Source organism: Myotis davidii, unplaced genomic scaffold, assembly GCF_000327345.1.
Source record: "Myotis davidii unplaced genomic scaffold, ASM32734v1 scaffold866, whole genome shotgun sequence".
In the NCBI taxonomy this organism is placed as follows: domain Eukaryota; kingdom Metazoa; phylum Chordata; class Mammalia; order Chiroptera; family Vespertilionidae; genus Myotis; species Myotis davidii.
Window position 1 is genome coordinate 2,002,503 of NW_006297145.1, and position 21,544 is coordinate 2,024,046.

At 44.0% G+C, this 21,544-nt stretch overlaps 1 protein-coding gene across 2 annotated transcripts in view; it reads right to left on the reverse strand.

Annotated features, from left to right (window-relative positions):
• ASTN2 (astrotactin 2) overlaps positions 1 to 21,544 on the reverse strand; it is a 647,457-nt gene that overhangs the window by 449,793 nt on the left and 176,120 nt on the right. For both annotated transcript variants that reach the window (XM_006772883.2, XM_006772882.2), the window contains exon 5: positions 15,693 to 15,839. In XM_006772883.2, coding sequence (XP_006772946.1) covers positions 15,693 to 15,839 — 147 coding nt within the window. The remainder of the gene's footprint in view (positions 1 to 15,692; positions 15,840 to 21,544) is intronic.

A 21,544-nucleotide genomic window follows, 5' to 3' on the forward strand; every position in this document is an offset into this window, starting at 1 on the left:
ATAATATTGTAATTCAATACTTAATGTCTCCAAAGACATGTAATACATCCTCCTGACATTTCCAGAAGATATTTTCTGGAAACTGGACAATAATTCAAATTAATGCTAAGCCTAAATCTAATTGTTTTATGATGCTACCAAGGCCGATGTGCGGCAAAGCTTCCAAAAATCTGAGGTTTCAAGTTAGAGTGATGGAATAGATTTCAATGCCTGGCGCAGATGAGAACAGCTGCCCGAATGTTATAATATTGGTACCTGGAGCAGCGTAACAAGAGAGATTCGCAGCTCAGCCAAGGTGTAGCGTCCATGGCAATCAGCCCTTCACCAGCCAAACCCCTACCATGGATTCTGGGAAAGGTAAGGGGAGAAAGGTAAGATTTTTGAGGCCCAAATGAAGGTCTTGAAGCATAAACAGGACACAGAAGGGCCAAGATCCACGTTTCTGCTATGAGATGTGAAGGATGAATTTTTTCGTTCTGTTCTCAGAGGGGTTGGTGGGGCGTGGCTTGCAGACATCAGGCTCTGGAACCCAAATCCTGCCACTTATGAGCCGACGGACTTTATGCCCACTTGACTTTGTGGGCTTTGGGACTCCCTTTCAATAAAGTGGGGACAATAATGCCTACCCTTTACTCCTGTGCACCAAGGCACATGGAGATGGCTGATGAGGAAAGCACATGACCCAGGAATATATAGGATCTCATCTCAGGTTTCAAACACACCAATAGCAAACCAGGATATGTGTGTGTGTGTGTGTGTGTGTGTGTGTGTGTGTGTGTATACGTGTTGGCTTGGAGAAGGAAGGGTGGTAGTATCAATGAAATAATGTTCCTTGCAAATAAAATGGAATATGTGATGTTTCTGAGATAGAAAATATGCTGAGTTCTGTTTTCAGTTCGAACTACCAGTATACAACATAATGTTAACTGAACTGGGGGATACACAGACCATTTAGCATATATTTATATGTTTGCTTTCAAACTGGATTGACCTTTTTGGGGTGCTAAGTATCTGAAAGACCGCAGAGGCTAAAACCCACATCATGATTTTGTGAATCCGAGCCAAAGTCCAGGTGCAGTTTCACCATTTACACAACGGGAATGGGCAGTAGCAGAGGCCACATAAAAACCCAGACATAAACTAACAGGATTTTGCTTTTGCAAATAACCCATCAATGTTCTATATGTTTGTTGTTATTAAATTCATTTAGATGATGAGGCCCCTTTGTCTTTTTTAGAGAAAGAGGGTCTAGTACAGTGTTTAAGAGCAGAAATATGGAGCCAGGCAGCCGGTATTTATGTTCTAACCCTGCCACAAATTAACCGAGTGATAATGATCCAGGGAAAGGGGCCTTGGTTTCTCAGCTATAAAACTGTGGGTAATAATCTCAGCAATGTAGGAGGCAATGTATGTGAATTAAATTTCTGTTGTTTCAAATTACTCACTTTCAAAGTAAATGAGGTAATATATACAAAGTATTTAAAACAGTACCTGGCACATAATAAATGCTTAATAAGTGTTAGTTATTCTTAGACTATTTCTACCTAAACATATGTGAGAATACTATTGTGAAATACAAGGGCATGCTGTCTCGTTCAAAGACAATTTGGCAAAAGCAACAAACACAATAACTGAGATTCCTGCTTAAACGACGTATTAGCTTGGGATATAACAGTGTAAACAAAAGCTCCTTCTGTGACTAGTTCCTGTCTTCTAATTGCCTGCTCCTGCTCTGGCCTTCAGCCAGGCATCAGTCGTTAGCCACTCCACGGATACGTACACGTCAGACGTGTACGTATAGAAACAGGCACACACCGCGCCTGTTGCTTCTCGTGGCTGCAAAGAAATGACATTAAAAGTGAGTGATTTGAAACAAGTGAAATTTAATTAAAAACAAAATTAAAAGTTGTTCCAAGCCCGGTGCTTCAGCCAGCAAGACTCAGAGGAAATTAGGAAGAACTGCTAATAGCTGGATCCAATTCAAGAGCCTCTATGAAGAGAGAGTGAGGAACAAAGTCGCATTCTCTTTAGATGAAACAATTAAAGATCTCTTCTGAGAAATACCTGCCAACAGCATCCCAGGGCCAAAAGGAGTATGGTTTGCTGGTGGGTTGCTTCTCTGACGTTCTCATTTCCATGATGGAAGTGAGATCGCCCCAAGTGGCATCTTCTATGGCAACAGGGAAGGACAGGGATTTTGAAAAACCAGACTTAAATGAGTGGAAGGTGGGGATGAATTTCTTAATAAAAAGAAAACCAATTGTCACTCTTTGTCTGAAACTCTACCTTACCTTTGAAATTTCAAATAATCAGGCTGCTAAGAAAAATTCTAATCCCTCTCAAATTATGGACCTCAAATAATTAGCCAGCAAGTGTCAGCTGAGAATTGGGGACTGGGTGCTGGGATGACGATATCATTTGGCCAGAGCGCAAAGGTGATGGGAGATTGTCAAAGATAAGGCTAAAATATATTCTGGCTCTCACGTTCTACATTTCACAAAATCACAAAATTTTGCCAAGCTGCCTACTATGCTATATGCCTACACTGTGCCCCCTACTGGGGATAGAGCCACACTCTTCCTCCTCCACCATTTAAAAATATACGTAGATATTTTTATTGATTTCAGAGAGGAAGGGAGAGGGAGAGACGGAAACAACAATGATAAGAGAGAATCACTGATCAGCTGATTCCTGCACACCCCCACTGGGGATCGAGTCTGCAACCCGGGCATGTGTCCTGATGGGGAAGCGTACCATGACATCCCAGTTCCTAGGTTAATGCTCTACCACTGAGCCACACCAGCTGGGCCTCATCTGCCATTTTTAATTGATCCTATATTTTGGATGAGACACCAACTCTGGGCCTCCGTTCATGACTCTGCTTCTATGGCAGGTCCCCTGCCCAAAATGTTGATGCTGCATTTGAGTTTTTGCAGGATATGGCCACACTCGGAGTCTTCCCGCTCACAGGTCAATCAGCACCTGTGTGGGGCCGGGGACAGACCACTTTCTCCACCCCCCAACCTGGCCCGAAGACTGCAGTGAGACATCACCTGAAATATTATTCGAATGACTCCGACCCTCAGGAGAGCAGCCTTACAGAACGAAGTGGCAGCGGTACTAACAGTTTTCATCCAGGCAGGATTTGTAAAGGTCCTAATCCCGCATGTTCCTCAAAGTTGTTTGCATTTTTCTTTTCTTTTTTTTTTCTACAAACACAGCCAAGAGTTAGGCATCTGAGTCTTGACTGTACATAAGAAAGCTGGTGCGTGAGCAGAATAGTAATAACTAGCCCTTGAGTGTGTTTACCATGGGCCAGGCTCCTGCACTGAACAACAACGGAGTCTTCACAGTCAGTCTGGTTTGGAGCGTGTTAGCATCCCTGTGTTGCAGAAGACTGAGCTGCATCACAGGGAAGGTGGAGTTAGGGTTTACGCCCGTGTATTCTGGTGTTGGCTTTCATGCTCATCACCCCACACTTCACTGCTGGGTAAAAGTGTTTTTATTTTTATGTTTAGTCACCAACCTCTCAGGTAGAGGTTGTCTCTGCCCCCTTCCCCTTCTCTGCCCCTCCTTACAAATTAGTTGCTAAACTGCCTTGGTTCTAGCTCTACAGGAATGTCCGTAAGCTCATTGCCATTTCCAATGCCCTTGTTCAGACATTATCATATAGACTAAATGTAATAGCCCCCCTCCCCCTAGGCTCCCTGCCTTGTCCCCTTAAACTCACCTTCCAAACTGTGCTGGTTCAGTCCACTAATCCTTATAAAACCATGAATGTGTACCGGATATTTCACAGGAACAAGACAGGTACACTCTCTGCCCTGTAGGCTTAAAGGAGCATTAGCAGGAGCTATTGTTTACAAGCACTGACTAGTGCCAAGCGCTGGCCAAGTGTGTCCTAGACAGTCATTCAGTTGCCCTTTGAGGTGGTTTGTTGTTATCATGCCATTTCACAGAGGAGCAGACTGAGGCTTAGAGGTGAAATAACCAGCTCAGTGCTACACAGCTAGGAAATGTTCAAGCTAGGTATTGAACCCAAAGAGTGTGGTTCTACAGCTGAGACTCTTAGACATGGAATAAGTCATTTTATTATTATTATTATTATTATTATTATTAACATATTTTTATTGATTTCAGAGATGAAGGGAGAGGGAGAGAGATAGAAACATCAATGATGACAGAGAATCATTGATCAGCTGCCTCCTGCATGCCCCCTACTGGGGATCAAGCCTGCAACACAAGCATGTGCCCTGACTGGGAATCAAACCGTGACCTCCTGGTTCATAGGTTGATGCTCAACCACTGAGCCATACCAGCTGGGTGGAATAAGTCATTTTAAATGAGCTGAGTGCCAAAAGGAAAAGTCTGGGACCATTTAGCAGGAAAGCCTAACTTAGATGATGAGGGCGACAATGACAACCACACCAATAAAAACTAACATCACCTAGTGCTTCCAGTTTGCCAAACATCCTACTAAATATTTGACAAATATCTCATTCATTGTTCCTAAGAGGGAGGTACCAGTACATCCGCTGTACAGATTAAGAAACAAGCCAGAATGGTTAAGTAACATCAAACGGCTGTGAATTCATAGCCTGATCCTTGAATTAACATCTTGCATTGCTTTTAGCATAAGCAACTGTGTCCCCTAAACCAGTGGTCGCCAACTGTGAGTCCATGGACCGCTGGTGGTCCGTGAGATCCGAAAGGTTGGCGACCGCTGGTTTAAGGAAACCTTTGGAGCAGCGGTCACCAACCGGTGGTCTGTGGACCACTAGTGGTCCGTGAGGTCCGAAAGGTTGGTGACCGCTGCCCTAAACTCTCTTGTTAAAATTTTCCAGTGGTTTCATGAGCCCCAACCACCTCCACAATAAAAGCCCAACACTAAGACGCCTGCTCTTCCTGTCCACTCCCCCCTCTGTCCTGTCCAGGCCACATGGAGCCCCAGATGTTCCGGGTGCTGCTCCTATTCCAGCTTTGCTCTTGCTATTTCCTGTGCCAGGAAGATGCACCTTCTTGTCCTCAGTCTTATCTCCAACAGAGCAAACACTCTCGCCCAATCCCTGCCCATCCAGTTTCTTCCAAGGGGACAAACCCTCTTGCCCTAGAGCTTTGCCCAGGTGTGCTCAGTGGGGAATACTCCAGGCCCCCCTGGCGGCCTTCTGACTTGTCTGTGCGCCCTACCTGGTCCAGATTATGCTCTGTCTTCTATAGTAGTCCTGCTTGATAGCTACCCTGTCATTTTAAGTAACATGCATGATCCCCTTGAGGGCGCAACTAGCCCTTTCTGGGTGCCTGTTATGGTGCATTTTCATGTCACTCTCTAGTCATCCTCATTGCCACCCTGTGACTCCGGGGCTAAGAGCTGTACTTGTATAGATGGTGAAATTGATGGTTCGGAGGAGTGAGGTGACTCACCTCAGCTGCATAGTTAGAAGTGGAGGAATGCAGATCTGAACCTGAGGTTTCCAGATTCCATTGATTTCAGGGAGGAAGGGAGTGGGAGAGAGAGATAGAAACATCAACGATGAGAGAGAATCCGTTTCCCAATTCTAAATCTCACTCTGCTTTAAGGCTGACTGTGTGTGAGTTTGTCCTAGAATATGAGGCTGGACACTCAGCAAGTCAGCAGAAAAGACTAAATGCACGGATTCACCAAGAAAGCCCAAATGGGAATTGGGGTTAAAGCAGAGGAGGAGTTCAGGGGTGTCCAGGTTTCAGGAGTGATTCAGGCTGAGGGGAAGATACCCAGGTCTTTAGCAGAGTCTCAGAAAGTCGCCAACAGTTGCCAAAAGGCCCAGGGCTGTGGAGCTGCAGATCTATTTGGCTTAGGTTATCCAGGGAGTGGCCAGGGAGGAAGGCCAAACAGCAAGATTCTGCTGGGCACCAAAGCCAGGATGGGAGGGGGGCAGAGAAGTGGGAAGGATGTTGAAAGAGAGGGTGCAGGGTAGGAGGGATGTGCGGGTTTTCACAATTCCTCTCGTCTCATCATTTCCCCTCTGAATGTGATGCAGAGTTCCCCTCCCACACTGTTGCTGACACCCGACATGTTGAAGGTCCCTGAGCAGCTGAGCTGGGAGCTGGAGCTAGAGAGGCAGCCTTCCCACCATGGCCTGGCTACCCACCACTTTCTTTTGCATCCGGCAGCCTTGGGAGCTCCCAGACCCTGCACGAGCTTGGCAGTGATCCTTCTGTGATCCTTCTAAGCTTTCTTCAAATGGCAACTCGTGGGCTGTAAAAGTTTGCTTAGCTGCCTCTGCTTCCGAGATCCTTGCTCAGGGGGGCTGCCTGGATACAGAACGGCCCAAACAAGAGATGCTGATGGGAGGCTGCATACACACTGGGAAGGTCACGTGCATAATGAGATGAGTAAAGGGTAACTATGCACCCCAATGTGTCTCATTCTACTTTTAGAATGTCAAGGCAGGGATAATTTTAAGTACCATATTGTTTATTTTCTTCCCACATTTTATAATGAAGCAACCAATGGCTGGAGAAACACAGAGGAGCCGAAGGTCATGGTGAATTCACGGCAGAGCAAGAACACAATCGTAGTCACTGAATTCGCCATCTACCACAGGGGTTCTCAACCTGTGGGTCGCGACCCCTTTGGCGGTCGAATGACCCTTTCACAGGGGTCGCCTAAGACCATCCTGCATATCAGATATTTATATTACGATTCATAACAGTAGCAACATTACAGTTATGAAGTAGCAACGAAAATAATTTTATGGATGGGTCACAACATGAGGAACTGTATTTAAAGGGCCAGAAGGTTGAGAACCACTGGTCTACCACATTCTGTAGCTGCTAATTTGAAACAAGTCTTCTCAACCCTTTTGTGACATTAAGGTAGCCACAAAAATTCCTCAGGATCTAGTTTCCTTTACATTTACAATGGGGATAATGCCTGCATCTACCTCATAAGGTAATAAAATTAAATGAGATAATGCTTTGCAAGACATTTAGCACAGGGCCCATCACTTAGCCACGTTCTGCAAATGTGACCAATTGTTAGTGCTGTTACACCACAGTCATAGGGAGGCTCGAATGGCAGGGCCCATGGGAATGCAGTCTCAGACCCAGCTCGGGTATCGCCCCCTCAAGGCATTCTTGCCTTACATCACCCCCATCTGCAACTTGGGCCATGGTAGCGGCTGCCCCTCCGCCATGTTCCCACAGGACCTAGTGCAACCCCCATTATGACTCCCACGCTGCATTTCGCATTTCATCTTCTTGGCGTGTCTCACTACCACCAACTGGGGGAGGCCAGAGATTGTGTTTTATCCACCTCTGCCTCCCTGACATCTGAGCATGCCACAGATAAGGCCAGGTGTAATACACTAACCTGCCACTTAACAAAGGGGACACATTCTGAGAAATGCAACATTAGGGCGAATCGTCATTGTGCAAACATCATAAATCACTTCCACAAACCTAGGTCCTATGGTATAATACCACCCTGACAAATGTGCTCCATCGTTGACCGTTATGCTGAGCCTGACTGTATTTGTTGACCACATGAAGGGAGAGAAGAAGGAAGGGAAAAAAAACAGGTGCTATATATGACAAGGGACTAGTATTATTTACTGAGAAACTTTTAACTATCATATTTTCCTTCTCACCGAGCTAAGCCTCCCAGAAGTTGTACCTTCTACTCACTTGGCCCCACCCATTAAGACCTCTTTCCAACCCTTTAACTGTCTTAATAAATAAGAAAGCTATGAACAAACAGAAAAGGCAAAGAACAACATTGTCAAGAATCTTACATACACTCACAGTGGGTCGAGGTCTTCCACACTCATCAGCCTACTAACACTCATTGGAGGCAAGGAGTATTATCATTGCTTTTGAGTGATGAAACTGGGACTTGGGGGGTGGATTAATATACCTAAGGCCACAAAACTGGAAATCAGAAGAGCTGAGTGTAGAGAACCCACATCTTCACCTCTGTACCATGCCACCGTTTCTCTCTCCCAGCACCGCACCACGGACTCAACCCTACATCCCCGTGCAAACACCTAGCCAACATTAATGGACCATCTAACTCCATAATGGTCAGTGGAAAGTCTGAATGTGTGCACACCAATAGAGCCCAAATTGTAGTCAGGGCACTCCAACTCATCAAACCTCCCACTCACCATTTGCTGCTCCCAATCTGAAAATCAAAGTAGCCTTCTCCTCACAACAGCAGAATGGAATTATTGAGGAGAGAAAAAGAAAATCAAATTTCCCTACCTCTCTCAGTCATCCTCTGCCCGCAGTTCCAGAAACATATTTTTGGACTTCATTTGCTATCAAAAACAGAAATTAGTCTCCAATTTTGGACGTCAAACACAGTTATCCCTTTTGTTAAGAAGGAAAATTAGCAACAATTCATTCTGGTTGGAAGCCAAGCTCACATCTCAGCACAGAGTGTCATTAAAAATCCCTTAATGACACTGGGTAGATGGCGGCTGGGATGTCTTTAAAAGCATGAACTTGCTCAGCTGCTTGGAATAGGCTTACAGGGTTTATTCCAACCTCAATCCCTTGTCGCTTTAACCTAGGGATCGGTTCGTATTTAAGGAAGACATGGCCTGAGGCATTTTTCCCTTCCATGATTTTGTGCACTCAGACTTTGCTAATGCAGAGGTTTGAGGAAAACAAAACAAAACAAAACACCCCAACAATTCCACTCTAGGGGGTATCCACAGCTTCCTGCACCAGCTCAGGGCCATCGCTGAGAAAGTCATTCATTAAGTACGATAAGAAGGAGAGAGAAACAGTTTTCACAGCGTATAATTACGTTACCAGCTCCATCACAGATCTCGTTTTCATTCTGACTGAAGCCCAGCCTCGCCTTCTCCCTGCGCTCTCTCTCGAAAAGTTATTAAATGTGGGTTGGAGTTCAACCTATTCTTCCTGATTTCAGTATATTAATATGGTTTATTGGTGTTGCATGGCCACCTCCCACCTGGGTGTTCTGAATCTCAGCTCAATTTATATTTTCCCCTCTTCCTGGGCTCTGGGGTAAAGCTTCTTTCGTTTTCATGTTGGGGGAGCACTGTGAGGTTGATTGCAGGTTCTTATCTTCGGGGATGGGAACAAAAACCTGGGGAGTGAAGTCAATCATAGAAGAGGGGGCAGCCTCTGATTTCTTGCACTGTCATTCCCCAGGACGTATCTTCTCAGGACATCTGGTCTACCTGTCAGCCCTCCTCCATGCGTTTCAAAGACATACTTTATTCTATGTCTACTGAGTCAGAGGCTCTGTCAGGGGTCAGAAGAGGTTAGGCCATGAATAAGCTCTGGCTCTTGCCCTTGAGGAAATTTAGGTCCAGCCACTGAAATCATTTCAGGACACTAACACTATGTGGACACTGTCCAAGGTGCTGAATGCAATGTGCAATGCAAACCAATGTAACCTCTATCCTTTTTTTTTTTAATTCTTTATTGATTGAGGTATTATATATGTGTCCTTATCCCCCCATTACCCCCCTAACCTCCCACTCATGCCCTCACCCCCCTGTTGTCTGTGTCCATTGGTTAGGCTTATGTGCATGCATATAAGTCTTTTGGTTGATCTCTCCCCCTTACCCCCACCCTCCCCTACCTTCCCTCTGAGGTTTGACGGTCTGATTGATGCTTCTCTGTCTCTGGATCTGTTTTTGTTCATCAGTTTATGTTGTTCATTATATTCCATAAATGAGATCATGTGATATTTATCTTTCTCTGACTGGCTTATTTCGCTTAGCATAATGTTCTCCAGTTCCATCCATGTTGTTGCAAATGGTAAAAATTCCTTCTCTCTTTTTTTACCACAGCATAGTATTCCATCGTGTAGATGTATCACAGTTTTTTAATCCACTCATCTGCTGATGGGCACTTAGGCTGTTTCCAAATCTTAGCTATGGTGAATTGTGCTGCTATGAACATAGGGGTGCATATATCCTTTCTGATTGGTGTTTCAAGTTTCTTGGTAACCCCTATGCTTAAGGCGCTTACACTATGGCGACAGACCCCAATGTTAACTAAATATGTATAGAATTGCAGACTGACAATAGTGCCATCAAGGAACCAAGCAAGGCTCAAGGAGAAGGGTTAGTAGGGGATCTAACAGAGGCTAGGTTATGAAAACAAGAGGCCAATCACGGCAGGGTGGATGAATTTTGTCCAGGAGAAACTGGCTTGGAGAGGTGGGGAGAAATGCTTCAGGCAGTGAGAACAACCTTCCCAGATGCCCTGGGGCAGGATGTAGCCAGGGATATTTAAGAACTGATGTAAAGAGAGTGGCAGAAGGTGAGGCTTGAGAGGCAGGCCACAGCTTGATCTTGGCAGGGACTGAAAGGTCATGTTAAGAAGTTCGGTATCACCCTAGCTAGTTTGGCTCAGTGGCTAGAGCACTGGCCTATGTACTGAAGGGTCCCAGGTTTGAGTCTGGTTAAGGGCATGTACCTTGATTGCAGGCTCTATCCCCGATATGTCTCTCTCACATTGACGTTTCACTTTCAGTGTCCCTCCCCCTACCTTCCATTCTCTCTAAAAACCAATGGAAAAATACCCTTAGGTGAGGATTAACAACAAAACAAAGAAGTTCAGTCTCTATAACAAGTAAGTACCTGCCCAGTTCCCAAGGCAGATGCAGTGTTGATGAAACACTGAGAGGAAGCAAGATTTGATGCAGGGGAACGGTTCTTAGGAATACAGCAATTGTTCAATGACACAGACATTAACAGTAACGAGACAGGAGGTAGACGATGGGATCATTAGAAAGGTAGAAATACAGTTCTATGTAACTTTCAAACTTGCCTGGAAGAAATTATTTCTGACTGGGGTTTTTTCTGAAGAAGTTTTGGGTTTTTAAGAACATTTTCTGGAGGAAGGAGATAATTAAGTGAGGACACAGAGATGGATAAGTTCCAATATCTGGAAATTAGGAAGGGTTTTCCTGGTGGACAGCAATGTTTAGGCAAATGTATATCAAGAGGCAGATACAAGGTAAGGCCTTGTGTAGCCAGCATTAAGTATGTGTGAAGGAGTAATGGGCCAAAAAGGCAGAGACCATGCTGTAGAGCACTTGCACACCTGAACATGGTCCATTGGTGCCCCAAAGATCTGCCATCAACCTGGGAATGGGGGGTACAGCATAGGGAATACAGCCACTAATACTACAGTAACAGTGTACAGTGTCAGGTGCATACTTGAATGATAAGGGGGATCACTTGGTAAATTACATCATTATCTAACCATGATGCTTTTCGCCTAAAACTAATGTAATGTAACATTAAATGTCACCTGTAATTGAAATATTAAAAAAATAATAAAATGAAGCCTAAGATTATTCCAGAGCGCAAATTGTCCAAGGAAATATTCTTTCTAGACAAGTTGCTTGGCAGTGTGTGGCTCAGCAGCCACCTCTGGTGTGGTGGGATTTTCCCCTCTAAGAGTTGGAAATCACTGCAAACTAGCCCTGAAGTCAATTAGGAACCTCATTCCGCATTAAAGACACAAAGCTTCACATTCGCTCACTCTCCTGGCTGAAAGGCATGAATTAGGGGTGGAAGCAAATAAATGTAGACCAACATTCATTACATACACTTCGGTGTTCAAAAGCAGCTACATGTGTGGCATATAAATAAACAAGGTCATCTAATGATGAACATTTCTTAGGCTGGCAAGGAACCTTTAGACTCCAATTCCTCAGTCACAGGAAACAGAGAAGACTTGAATATCAACTTACTAAAACCCCAAACATGATGCTAACAATTTAACTTGACCTTAAAAAACAGACCTTTTGGCATGGGCATTTTGATGCAATGGGAATATCAACATAAAAAAACCAACAACAACCCACATGTCACTGTGTGTGTGTGTGTGTCTGTGTGTGTGTGTGTGTGTGTGTGTGTATGTGTGGTTTAGCCAAATAAAGCATTCAAGAGACATCCCTGATCTACACCCATTCCTGAGTCTCACTCCATTTCTGAGTTTAGGCAAAGGATGATGACACTCATGGAAGAGATAGTAAAGAATAAACAGTCTGCAAGTCCTAAAAATTGTGTTTAAAGCTTATATCCAGATAAAATGGCTCTGAATCAAAAAACCATGTGCCCAAGCCAAATGCATGCCTTCACTTTTCTTCTATAGCTTCCTAGAAATGCGGTCATCTATTCTCAAGAAATTCTCTATGATGGGGAACTCATTACCTTGCAATGACCCCCTTCCAATATTAAAAAAATATTATCACAACGACTAACATTTATACGATTTATTGAGCCATTGCTAGGTCTCAGGTACTGAGCTAAAAGCTTTATGGGCATTATTTCATTTATTCATCACAATAACTCTATAAGATAAGTACTGCTATTATCCCTACGGTATAGACAATGAGGCACAAGCTGAGAAAGTAAAGATATTTTCAGACTAAGGTTAAATCTTCTCCCATCTCTGACCACCCGCATCACCTATAGAGTTCTAATTTTGCTTCCTAGTGACTTCCAGAACAAACCCGAACCCTTTTCAAGACAAATATAATGTCCATGGTAATTTTTGTGGAAGTGTGGGGCATGTGAGGGTCTTGGATCAGGGGTCAGGAAGACTTGGGCTCTCAGACAATTGCTTCACTTGTGGGTGTTAATCTGACACAATCACATGTGTGCAAAATAAGGATGCTGAGTCCTCCCTCACATTTCTGCTATGAGAACTGAAGAAGTCACTTCATGCAAAGTATTTTGAAAACTGCAGTGTTTATAATAGACATGCTCAATAGTATTAAGTTTATTTTTGTCTAGGTTCCTTCAACTCTTATCGAATGATTCTATTCCACCCTTTCCTTAAGAGGTCACTGGATAGCTACAAAGTTTTTCCAATACCTTGACTACAATCCTCTCCTTTGGATAACTTAAAATACATCATTCACCGTCTCAAAGCACAACTCCCAGAACTGAAGAGAACAGAACAGGGAACTCTAGTTGTTGTGTTATCTGTCTGCATTAGCATGGAAACATCTCACCCACTTAACCTAGAAAATGTACTCCTTTCAAAGCTGTCTGTTCCACTGGCCAGAATATTGGGTTACTATATCCTGACTTACGTTGGAGGCCTCAAGGGATGTACAAACTAACAGGAGTTTTTAATATTAACCAACTACCATTCATTAATAATGCTACCTGCATGGCAATTTGGATGAAGCCCAAAACGCTGTGATCAGGGCTGCTTTGTTGTAAAACTCAGAGTGGATCATTCACATTATATTCAGTGCTATGAGCTACCACTGGAGTTGTGCCATGAGGCAGCTCCATTAATATGACATTGATAAAATCAAAGATGAAAGAAACCAAAGCCCCTTACCAGGGCTGCAAAGGGTCGCAAGGAGTTATTACATCTATTAGATAGAAGGAAAGTAACACAGAGATATTGATACAGCTCTCAAACTTCTGTTAAGGGAACACCTAAAGTTCTCACTGTAAACATTAATACTCGGGTTCCACTCCCAGAGAATATGATTTAGTATTCCGGGGATCACTGGCCCCGAATGAACCAAATACAGATGATTTATAGGCTACAGCTGAAAAAAAACAATGCTGCATTCAGTAAGTTTGGATGCAAACCCAGGCCACCTCTTCAGTATGTGCTTAGCAGGGCAAAAAGCCACTAGTGGCCTTGAGAAGGCTCAGACAAAGAAGGGGTGCTATCTGCCAAGGGCTTGGATGGGGCTGCGTATTTACTGTTCTTGCCAGCTGGGCTCTGGACAAGTGCTATATCGTGCTGACCTTTCCCTATAATGGGCAGTAAGTATCAAGTATAACGGCGTTGTAGCACAAGGGCAGAATGGCAGAATTCATTTTCTTCCTGAACACCAAACCCATTACTCAGCCCCATCTAATATTTCAGTACCACGGACAGCTCACAAAGGCTGGCTGAGCTCTATTAAGACTGGGCTGGCAGCTCTGCAGCTACAGGTTCATGGGGGCAGGTGAGAAAGGCGAAAGCTCCCTAGTCCATGGTCCATCTTAAAGCAGTAAGCCATTCACTTTATATAAGTGGTAGGCAACAGAACGAGTATTTGAATTCATGTTTGTATTTTTCTACAGTCTCTGCTCTTAGTTACTAAACTATTTACCACAGCCTTGATCATGTGACTTAGCCTCTTAAGAATCTCTCATTTATACATGCATGAAAATTAATGTTGAAAATATAAACGTCTCCAAGGCATTCTACAGTGAAGAATGAGGGAAAAACGCATGGTCACATGCCATCAATAGTGACCTTAGCATAAGAGTGCTAAATAAACAATGAGATTGGAAAATCAGTAGGTCAAAGTTTGCCTCTAATTTGATAGGCATAAACCAAACGTCTTTAAGCCAGAAACTGAATATATACAATATGAGAAATACTGAACTTATTTGTATTTTAAAGGAAAATCAAGTAGGGGTTCATTCACCATGGTTAAGTGGGAGCAATCATAGGATGTATTATTAGAAGTCTGGGTATTTCAGAGAAAGGAGGTGAAAGTTCCACTATGAACAGAAAATACTGAAGGAATTGGTGTCATGTTCTAAACCCTTTCACTTAAAACTGGAGATGAAATTGAGTTACACTGAGGCAAGGCTGACAAATAAAGGGCCAGAATCTCAAAAGCATGCAATATATATCCAATGGGAAAAGATTTTTTTTCTAAACATAAAAGGTACTAATATGGTCGTCCCCTCAGGGAAGGGCCTGGATTGGGAAGGAGCATAAAAGAGCTGAGGTGCTGGACATGTTTCTTGGTTTGATCTGGGTGGACTCCTGTGTAAAATGTCATTTAGCTGCATAGTTGAGATGCCTTCTTTATTGCATTCATGACAATCTCCAATGTATTTGAAAAAGGCAATGTCAAGTGAGAACCAGGGTTTGGAGAGTGTAATGTAGAACAACTTTCTGGAGGGCACTTTAGCAATAGATATCAAGCACCTAAATCAGTTCCTTGGACCATGCTTTGTAAATGATTATACTGACTACAATGTCTCATTAATTCAAATTAATTGAGTGAAGTGTAAATGGTAGGATATAAGATGCTTATAAAGTACATTTATAGGGAATGAGATAAGAGTATTCTTCAGGAAATTCCAACCAAGCTTGAACAGACTTCTCTGTCATATTTTTAAATTACTAAATAAGATTTTGCAGGGAGAGGGGCATTTTTAGTTTGGAATAGGACCCACAAGCATGATAACCAGCCATGAGTTATCTGATATAGCCCAATCTTTCTGTACGCACATTGGAATTATTTTTTAATCCTCACCCAGGGATATCTTTCTCCATTAATATTTTTAGAGAAAGAGAAGGGACATTGATGTGAGAGAGGAGAGACACACTGATTGGTTGCCTGTCACACGTGCCGTGACTGGGGCCAGGAATTGAGCCTGCAACCAAGGTACATGACCTTGACCAGGAATTGAAACCAATGTTCTAACCACTGAGCACCCGGCCAGGGCTGAAATTCTCTATTTAAGGAACCATATCCTTGCCTGTGGCATAAATGCAGTGTTTAGTTGTATTCAAATAGCCCAGGACTCTAAAGGATAAGGACATCTTCCAAAACCTTTGAATGCCCCCTTTCCTCTGTGACGTAATTCTAAGGTGGAACCATGCATGGAGGATATTTGCAGAGCCAGGGGCGCAAGGTGCCCGGTACGTATGAAGCATCTTTGATGCTCAGCTCTTACCGTCTGCAATGAAGTGCTCGGGCACGTGCAGGGTCACCTTCACTGTGAGTGGACAGGACATCTGAGTGCCGCACACCATGGCCAGGATGCAGGAGCTCACGGCGATCAGCGTCAGTGCCGTCCTGTTCACTGGGCTTTTCAGCAAACCTAGTGGCACAAAGACACACAGACACCTAAGTCTCTGAGGCGAGGAAATGGGCATAGCGCTGAGGGTGGAAATCTTGTTAATTTCCAAAAGGGAGCTGGAAAAAGCAACCATATTTTCCAAATTCTGTGTTTGCAATGGCATCTCAGTGGCTCCTCATTTGGGCTTAACTCTCTGAACATGGGCTTATTATTCCTTTTGGTAAAGACAAAAAATAATAATAAAGCTTTCTGAAAACCATGGCAGTTCTCCACTCCTCCACTCCCATTTAGGTTGGTCATTCTTGATAATAATTAGATAATGTGATGTTAAACTGTCCACTGTCTTTGGGGGCCAGTGAGAAGATTCTGTGATGTTGAATTCATAAGGCTGAGTGGAATGAGTGTGGACTTTGGAGTTTGACAGTCATGGGTTCAGATTTGAACTTTAGCTCACGTTGGCTGTGGGACCTGCTTCATCTCTGAACTCTGGTTTTCTTATATGTAGGAGGAGGGTAATAATATACAACCCACAAGTTTGTTGTCATCATTACATGACAGCGTGTACTTATCATGTCTATTACCTAAAAAGACTTCACTTTCAGAAACTGTCAGAAGCTGATCAGTTCTTCTCATTTTCGCAGGCCTTTACTGATCACCTACCATGTGAGAAACACTCAGCAGAATAAGAATAGTTCCTTTTATTTGGGAACTTATCGGCTGGGTGAAGGGAGGCTTAACCACAGCTAATTAGAATTCAAGGCGAGTTGTGTTAAGAGCTAACAGACAGGGAGTAGGATGGGGTGGGGAGTTTTGCCTGGGAAAATTAAAGACAATTTCACGATGCACCAGAATGAGTAGATTGGATCTGCATGGCAAGGAGACCACTGGGCCAGCTAAGAAAACCCATGGATTATATCCTGAGCCCTCACTTGTCTCATTCTGTAGGCTTTGCTATTCATATCTATTTTCCAGGTTTGATTTACCATTTTTTAGAGCAATGTCTCTCAAATTTCTATTACCCATGGGGCTGTTCTTTGGAGCAAACCTTTATGCCCAAACTCCTGGACATCTCTTTATGCATGTCCCATGAGCATGACAAAGAGAACACGTTCAAAGCTGCACACTATCTTTTCCTGAAAGCCGCCTCCTCCTCCTCCTCCTCCTCCTCCTCCTCCTCCTCCTCTTCCTTGGCTCTGCAAGTATTAAAATACCACCATTTACACTGCTCAGAAACCTAGATGTCACCTTTTGGTCTCCCGTCTTCCTCCCTTACAGCATCTAAACAGCCATGCAGTCTTATTTATCCTATGTCCTTAGCATTTCCCCTCGTTCCCCTCACCTCTTCTATTGGGGGTTGCTTATGGGAGGAGGGAGGTGTAGGCACATCTTCCCATCACATTCCCTGCTGGAACCCCTTGAGCTTCTCCACAGCATCTGGCTACAGGAGGGACCCCATGCTCCGCAGCCCGGCATCTGAAACCTTTCAGGACAGATCCTCACACTCACACCTCCTGTTGCTCTCCCAGACCTGGCCCAGGTGCTGGCAGAGCTGCAATACTACATGCCACCACAATCAACACTCTCCATCCTGCCACTATTAGCACAGACATGCTTTCTTTTGCATAAAATTCCACTTGCTTCCTTGCACCCCATCACTCACTGAGATGACTGCTATATACCAATTCCTCTCCGTTTAAACAAACTGCATTTGATGTGTTACCCAAAATATCTTACTCAAACACTAGGCAGTGGTTCTCAACCTGCTGGCCCTTAAAATACAGTTCCTCATGTTGTGACCCAACCATAAAATTATTTTTGTTGCTACTTCATAACTGTAATGTTGCTGTTATGAATCATAATGTAAATATCTGATATGCAGGATGGTCTTAGGTGACCCCTGTGAAAGGGTCGTTCGACCGCCAAAGGGGTTGAGAACCGCTGCACTAGAGTCTAGTAACTGGATGTAAACTCCTTGAGGGCAGGCACTGTGTATTTTGCTCACTACTGTCATCCAATGCCTAGTGCAGTGTCTGGCATATGGTAGAATCTCAGTAAATGCATAATCCTTTCCAGGAACAACATTAACGGTATGAGTAACCAGACCCAGGGGCTGACCAATCAAATAACCATGCCAAAAACAGCCAACAATGCCAGGCTGATGGGCCCTAAAGGAACAAGGGCCCATGTGACAGTCCATTTTGGGAGTTTTTGTAGGAAATCTGTTTTTCTTATTGAACAGTGAGCTGCTTGAGAGAAGGGATCCTGTTTTCACCTTCTTGATGTCTCTCATTCTAACCTCATGGACTGGAACCTAAAAGTTGCTTCATTTGAGAATAGGATCCTTATCTTTACTGCCAGTCCTAGGACAATTCATAACTGAGAGCATAGACTGTTCTCATATTTGTGGCCATTATATTTATCAAGTGAAATAGCAGATGAAATAAAACAGATGTTTCTGGTGAGATGAAGAATCTCTAAACCTAAAATGACCATAAAAAAGGAAACACTTTTTAAAATATATATTTTTATTGATTTTTTTTTGAAGAGAGGAAGGGAGAGGGAGAAAGGGATAGAAACATCAATGAGAAAGAAACATCAACACTGGTCAGCTCCAACCCAGGCATGTGGCCTGACCGGGAATTGAACTGTGACCTCCTGGTTCATAGGTTGATGCTCAGCCACTGAGCCACACCAGATGGGTAGAAACACATTTTATCTCTCATCTGAGAGCCACAAGAAACTATTTCAAACTCTCACAATATAAACATTTACTAACTAGATGGCATAGCAAGCTAACATCAGTGTTTTCTCCTGAAGAGTATAGATTAGGGGTTGGTAGCTTGCACAAGTCTTTCCATAAAATGTCAACATATTACCGTGAGCCTAGCTAGTTAACAAAATCCCCAAATAACAGCATGAGCAGCACGGAGTTTTTCCTTTACGATCTATGGAATTGGTTCTGAGGGAAAGAAGATGTTGGGATGGGTCCAGCATGAACAAATTCTCGGGAGGTAAGCCAGGTCAGCCAGAGGGTGAGAGGTAGTGAGAAGCCCCTGGCATTGGCAAGGTGGATGCCCTGGATAGCCAACAGCATCTCTGGGACCTGGTCAACACAGCTGCAGACAAGGGTGTGGTCAAGACATTCCTTTTCACTAATCAACCAACCATGTGGCATCCACAGGGTGATTCCTGAAGCAGGAAGAGCTGAGGGGCAGGCGTGGAGTTGCTCATACTGTCTCCCTGGACCCGTGCGGGGTTAATTGCATTGCCCATGTCATTTAAACCTTCACTGGAATCCAGGGTCGTTAAGAGTCAATGGGTGGTGAGGGAAGTCACATCAGCTTAATGGTCCTCTGTTTTCTCATCTAAACATCAGGAATAAAATGACATCTCCTTCAGGAACCTTGTAAGAACTAAACGAGACAGCAGATGCCAAATGCCTCACACAGTGTCTGGCACACAGAGACGCTGGTAAATGACCATTTCCAAGCTGCACGATGGTATTCACCTCCTCACTGATGGAAGAAACAGGACTCATCTACCTCTTTGTCCAACACGTTACCAGAACATCCTAGGAACTGATTCGTTCTTTATAGAAACGGAAGACAAAAAAGAATGGCGAGCAAAGGGAGTGTTATCAGAAGAGAGAGTGGGAGACAAGATGAAAATAAACTGTGTCCTGGGGCGGCACTCGCTTGGTGAACGCCTGAGCCACCATAGCTGGCTCTGAAGTCCGAGGAGAAGAAAGCATGCAGGTGAAGTCTCCACTCAGGCCAGACAACAGTGGGAGCAGCCACGGGGACTGGAGCATTTCCATGGCAACGGGACCTGGCAGAGACTTCACAGTGGGACTTTTTAAGAGTAGTTCCTGGCCCAGGGACCTAAAGAAACATCAGCACTTAGCTCTGAGTATGTGCTGTGGACAGCAGCAAGGTGGAAACTCTACCTCAGAGTACCTGCCCCACCTCTTCTAGGTTCTGCATGGCACTGTAGGAACAGGGACAGGGGAGAGAGCCTCCCTTTGTCCAGTACTTACTGTGATCCAGCCACTATGCCTAGCATTTACATCTATCCATCCATCCGTCCATCCATATATCCATCCATCATTCCATCCATATACCCATCTAGTCAACCAACTTTTATTGACCTGCACTGTTCTAGGTACAAGGGAAATGATATTGAACAAAACAGCCAACATCCTTGAAATGTACATTTTAGTGCAGAACAAACACTCATTCAACCTTTACAGTGAACTTTTATTACTGCCCTGTTTTACAAACAGGGGAGCAGAGCAGTGAAAGGACTTTTCTAAGGTCACCCAATCATACGCGGCAGAGACAGAATTAGAACCATTTTTCCCATTCTCTCTGCCCCATATCATACCGTCTCCTACTTCACCATAGAATAAGGGTCAGGTTGCAACAGCATGGTGCCACCCAGGGACCCTTGTGGGTCTTTGCAGCCAGACATGCCTATGTTCACAAACATGCCTCACTTAACCACACAATCCCCACGTGACACCTACCAATTGGTCTAACCCTAAGAAGACAAAATGTCTTCATCCGAAAAATAGGAATGGTGATCTTCTTTCAGAGCTGATATGAGAACAAAATAAGATCATTCACATAATTGGAAGAAAAGAAGAGTTTGGTAAGTGATAGTCCCAGATCATGACATGAGCATCCACAGAAGGCCAGGGTCACAGTTACCCCTGGCATACACCCCAGCTTGCAGTTCCTGTCCCATCCCTTTCAGGGGAGTGAGTTGGGCTGTAGGAACAGAATTTAATCAAGAATATTGATGGCTGGAGCTGGAGAAAGTTAATCTAATTTTCCTCTCATTCCCCCTCCCGCTCACCCCCAACCCGTCTCGTGGCAGAAGAGGATGGCGTAAAATGCATTGCTGGGGAAATTCGACAGGAAATAACTCAGCATTGTTGATCCGCATGCTGCCTATAATTTGGGGTTTGATTGATTCCCTGTTTGGAAATGCCAGGTTGAGAGAAGAAAATCAAATTTAAGTTAAATTTGGAATTAAATCAATCACATTTTACAATGAAGAAAATAGATCTAACCCCATCAGTCCAGTGTGTGTGGAAAACTTAAAGCTGCCACAGGCCCATTGATTCCTTCCTCCCGATATTCCCAGAGCCCAAGAGACTAGGCCCTGTGCCAAGAAGTCGTTTCTTTCTTTAAATGGCATGTGGGGTGAGGGTGGGGCGGGGGGAAGACTGGGATTCTAGGAACCCAGGACATTAGGGTGCAGGATTCCAGGAGGAATAGGCTGGGGCTTGGTTCTAGACATAGGGATTTATATCCAAACTCTTCCATTTCAGAGCTGTTTAAGTTTGGGCAAGTTCCATACAATCTCAGAGCCTCAGTGCTCTAACCTACAAAGTGGGAATGCTCATCTCTGATTGATAAAGAAGTTGTGTGGATTAAAGGGGAGAGAATAATTACAACATTAAGCACGAGCACTCAGAGATCTATATGCTCTTGGTATCTTTCCTCTCATCTCAAGTCCTCAAAACCTCACTGCCCGACACTTGTCATCTACATGGATATCAGCAGGACGTATGGCACTTTGGTTTAAGCTAAAACTCTGGCTTTTACACTTAGCTGCTAAAACCCATGGAGAAGTTGCCTTACTCCTCTCCACTAAGCTTCAACATCCTTACCTGGGAATTGAGTCATTCAATAAGTAGTTATTTAATGTGCACCTGCTAT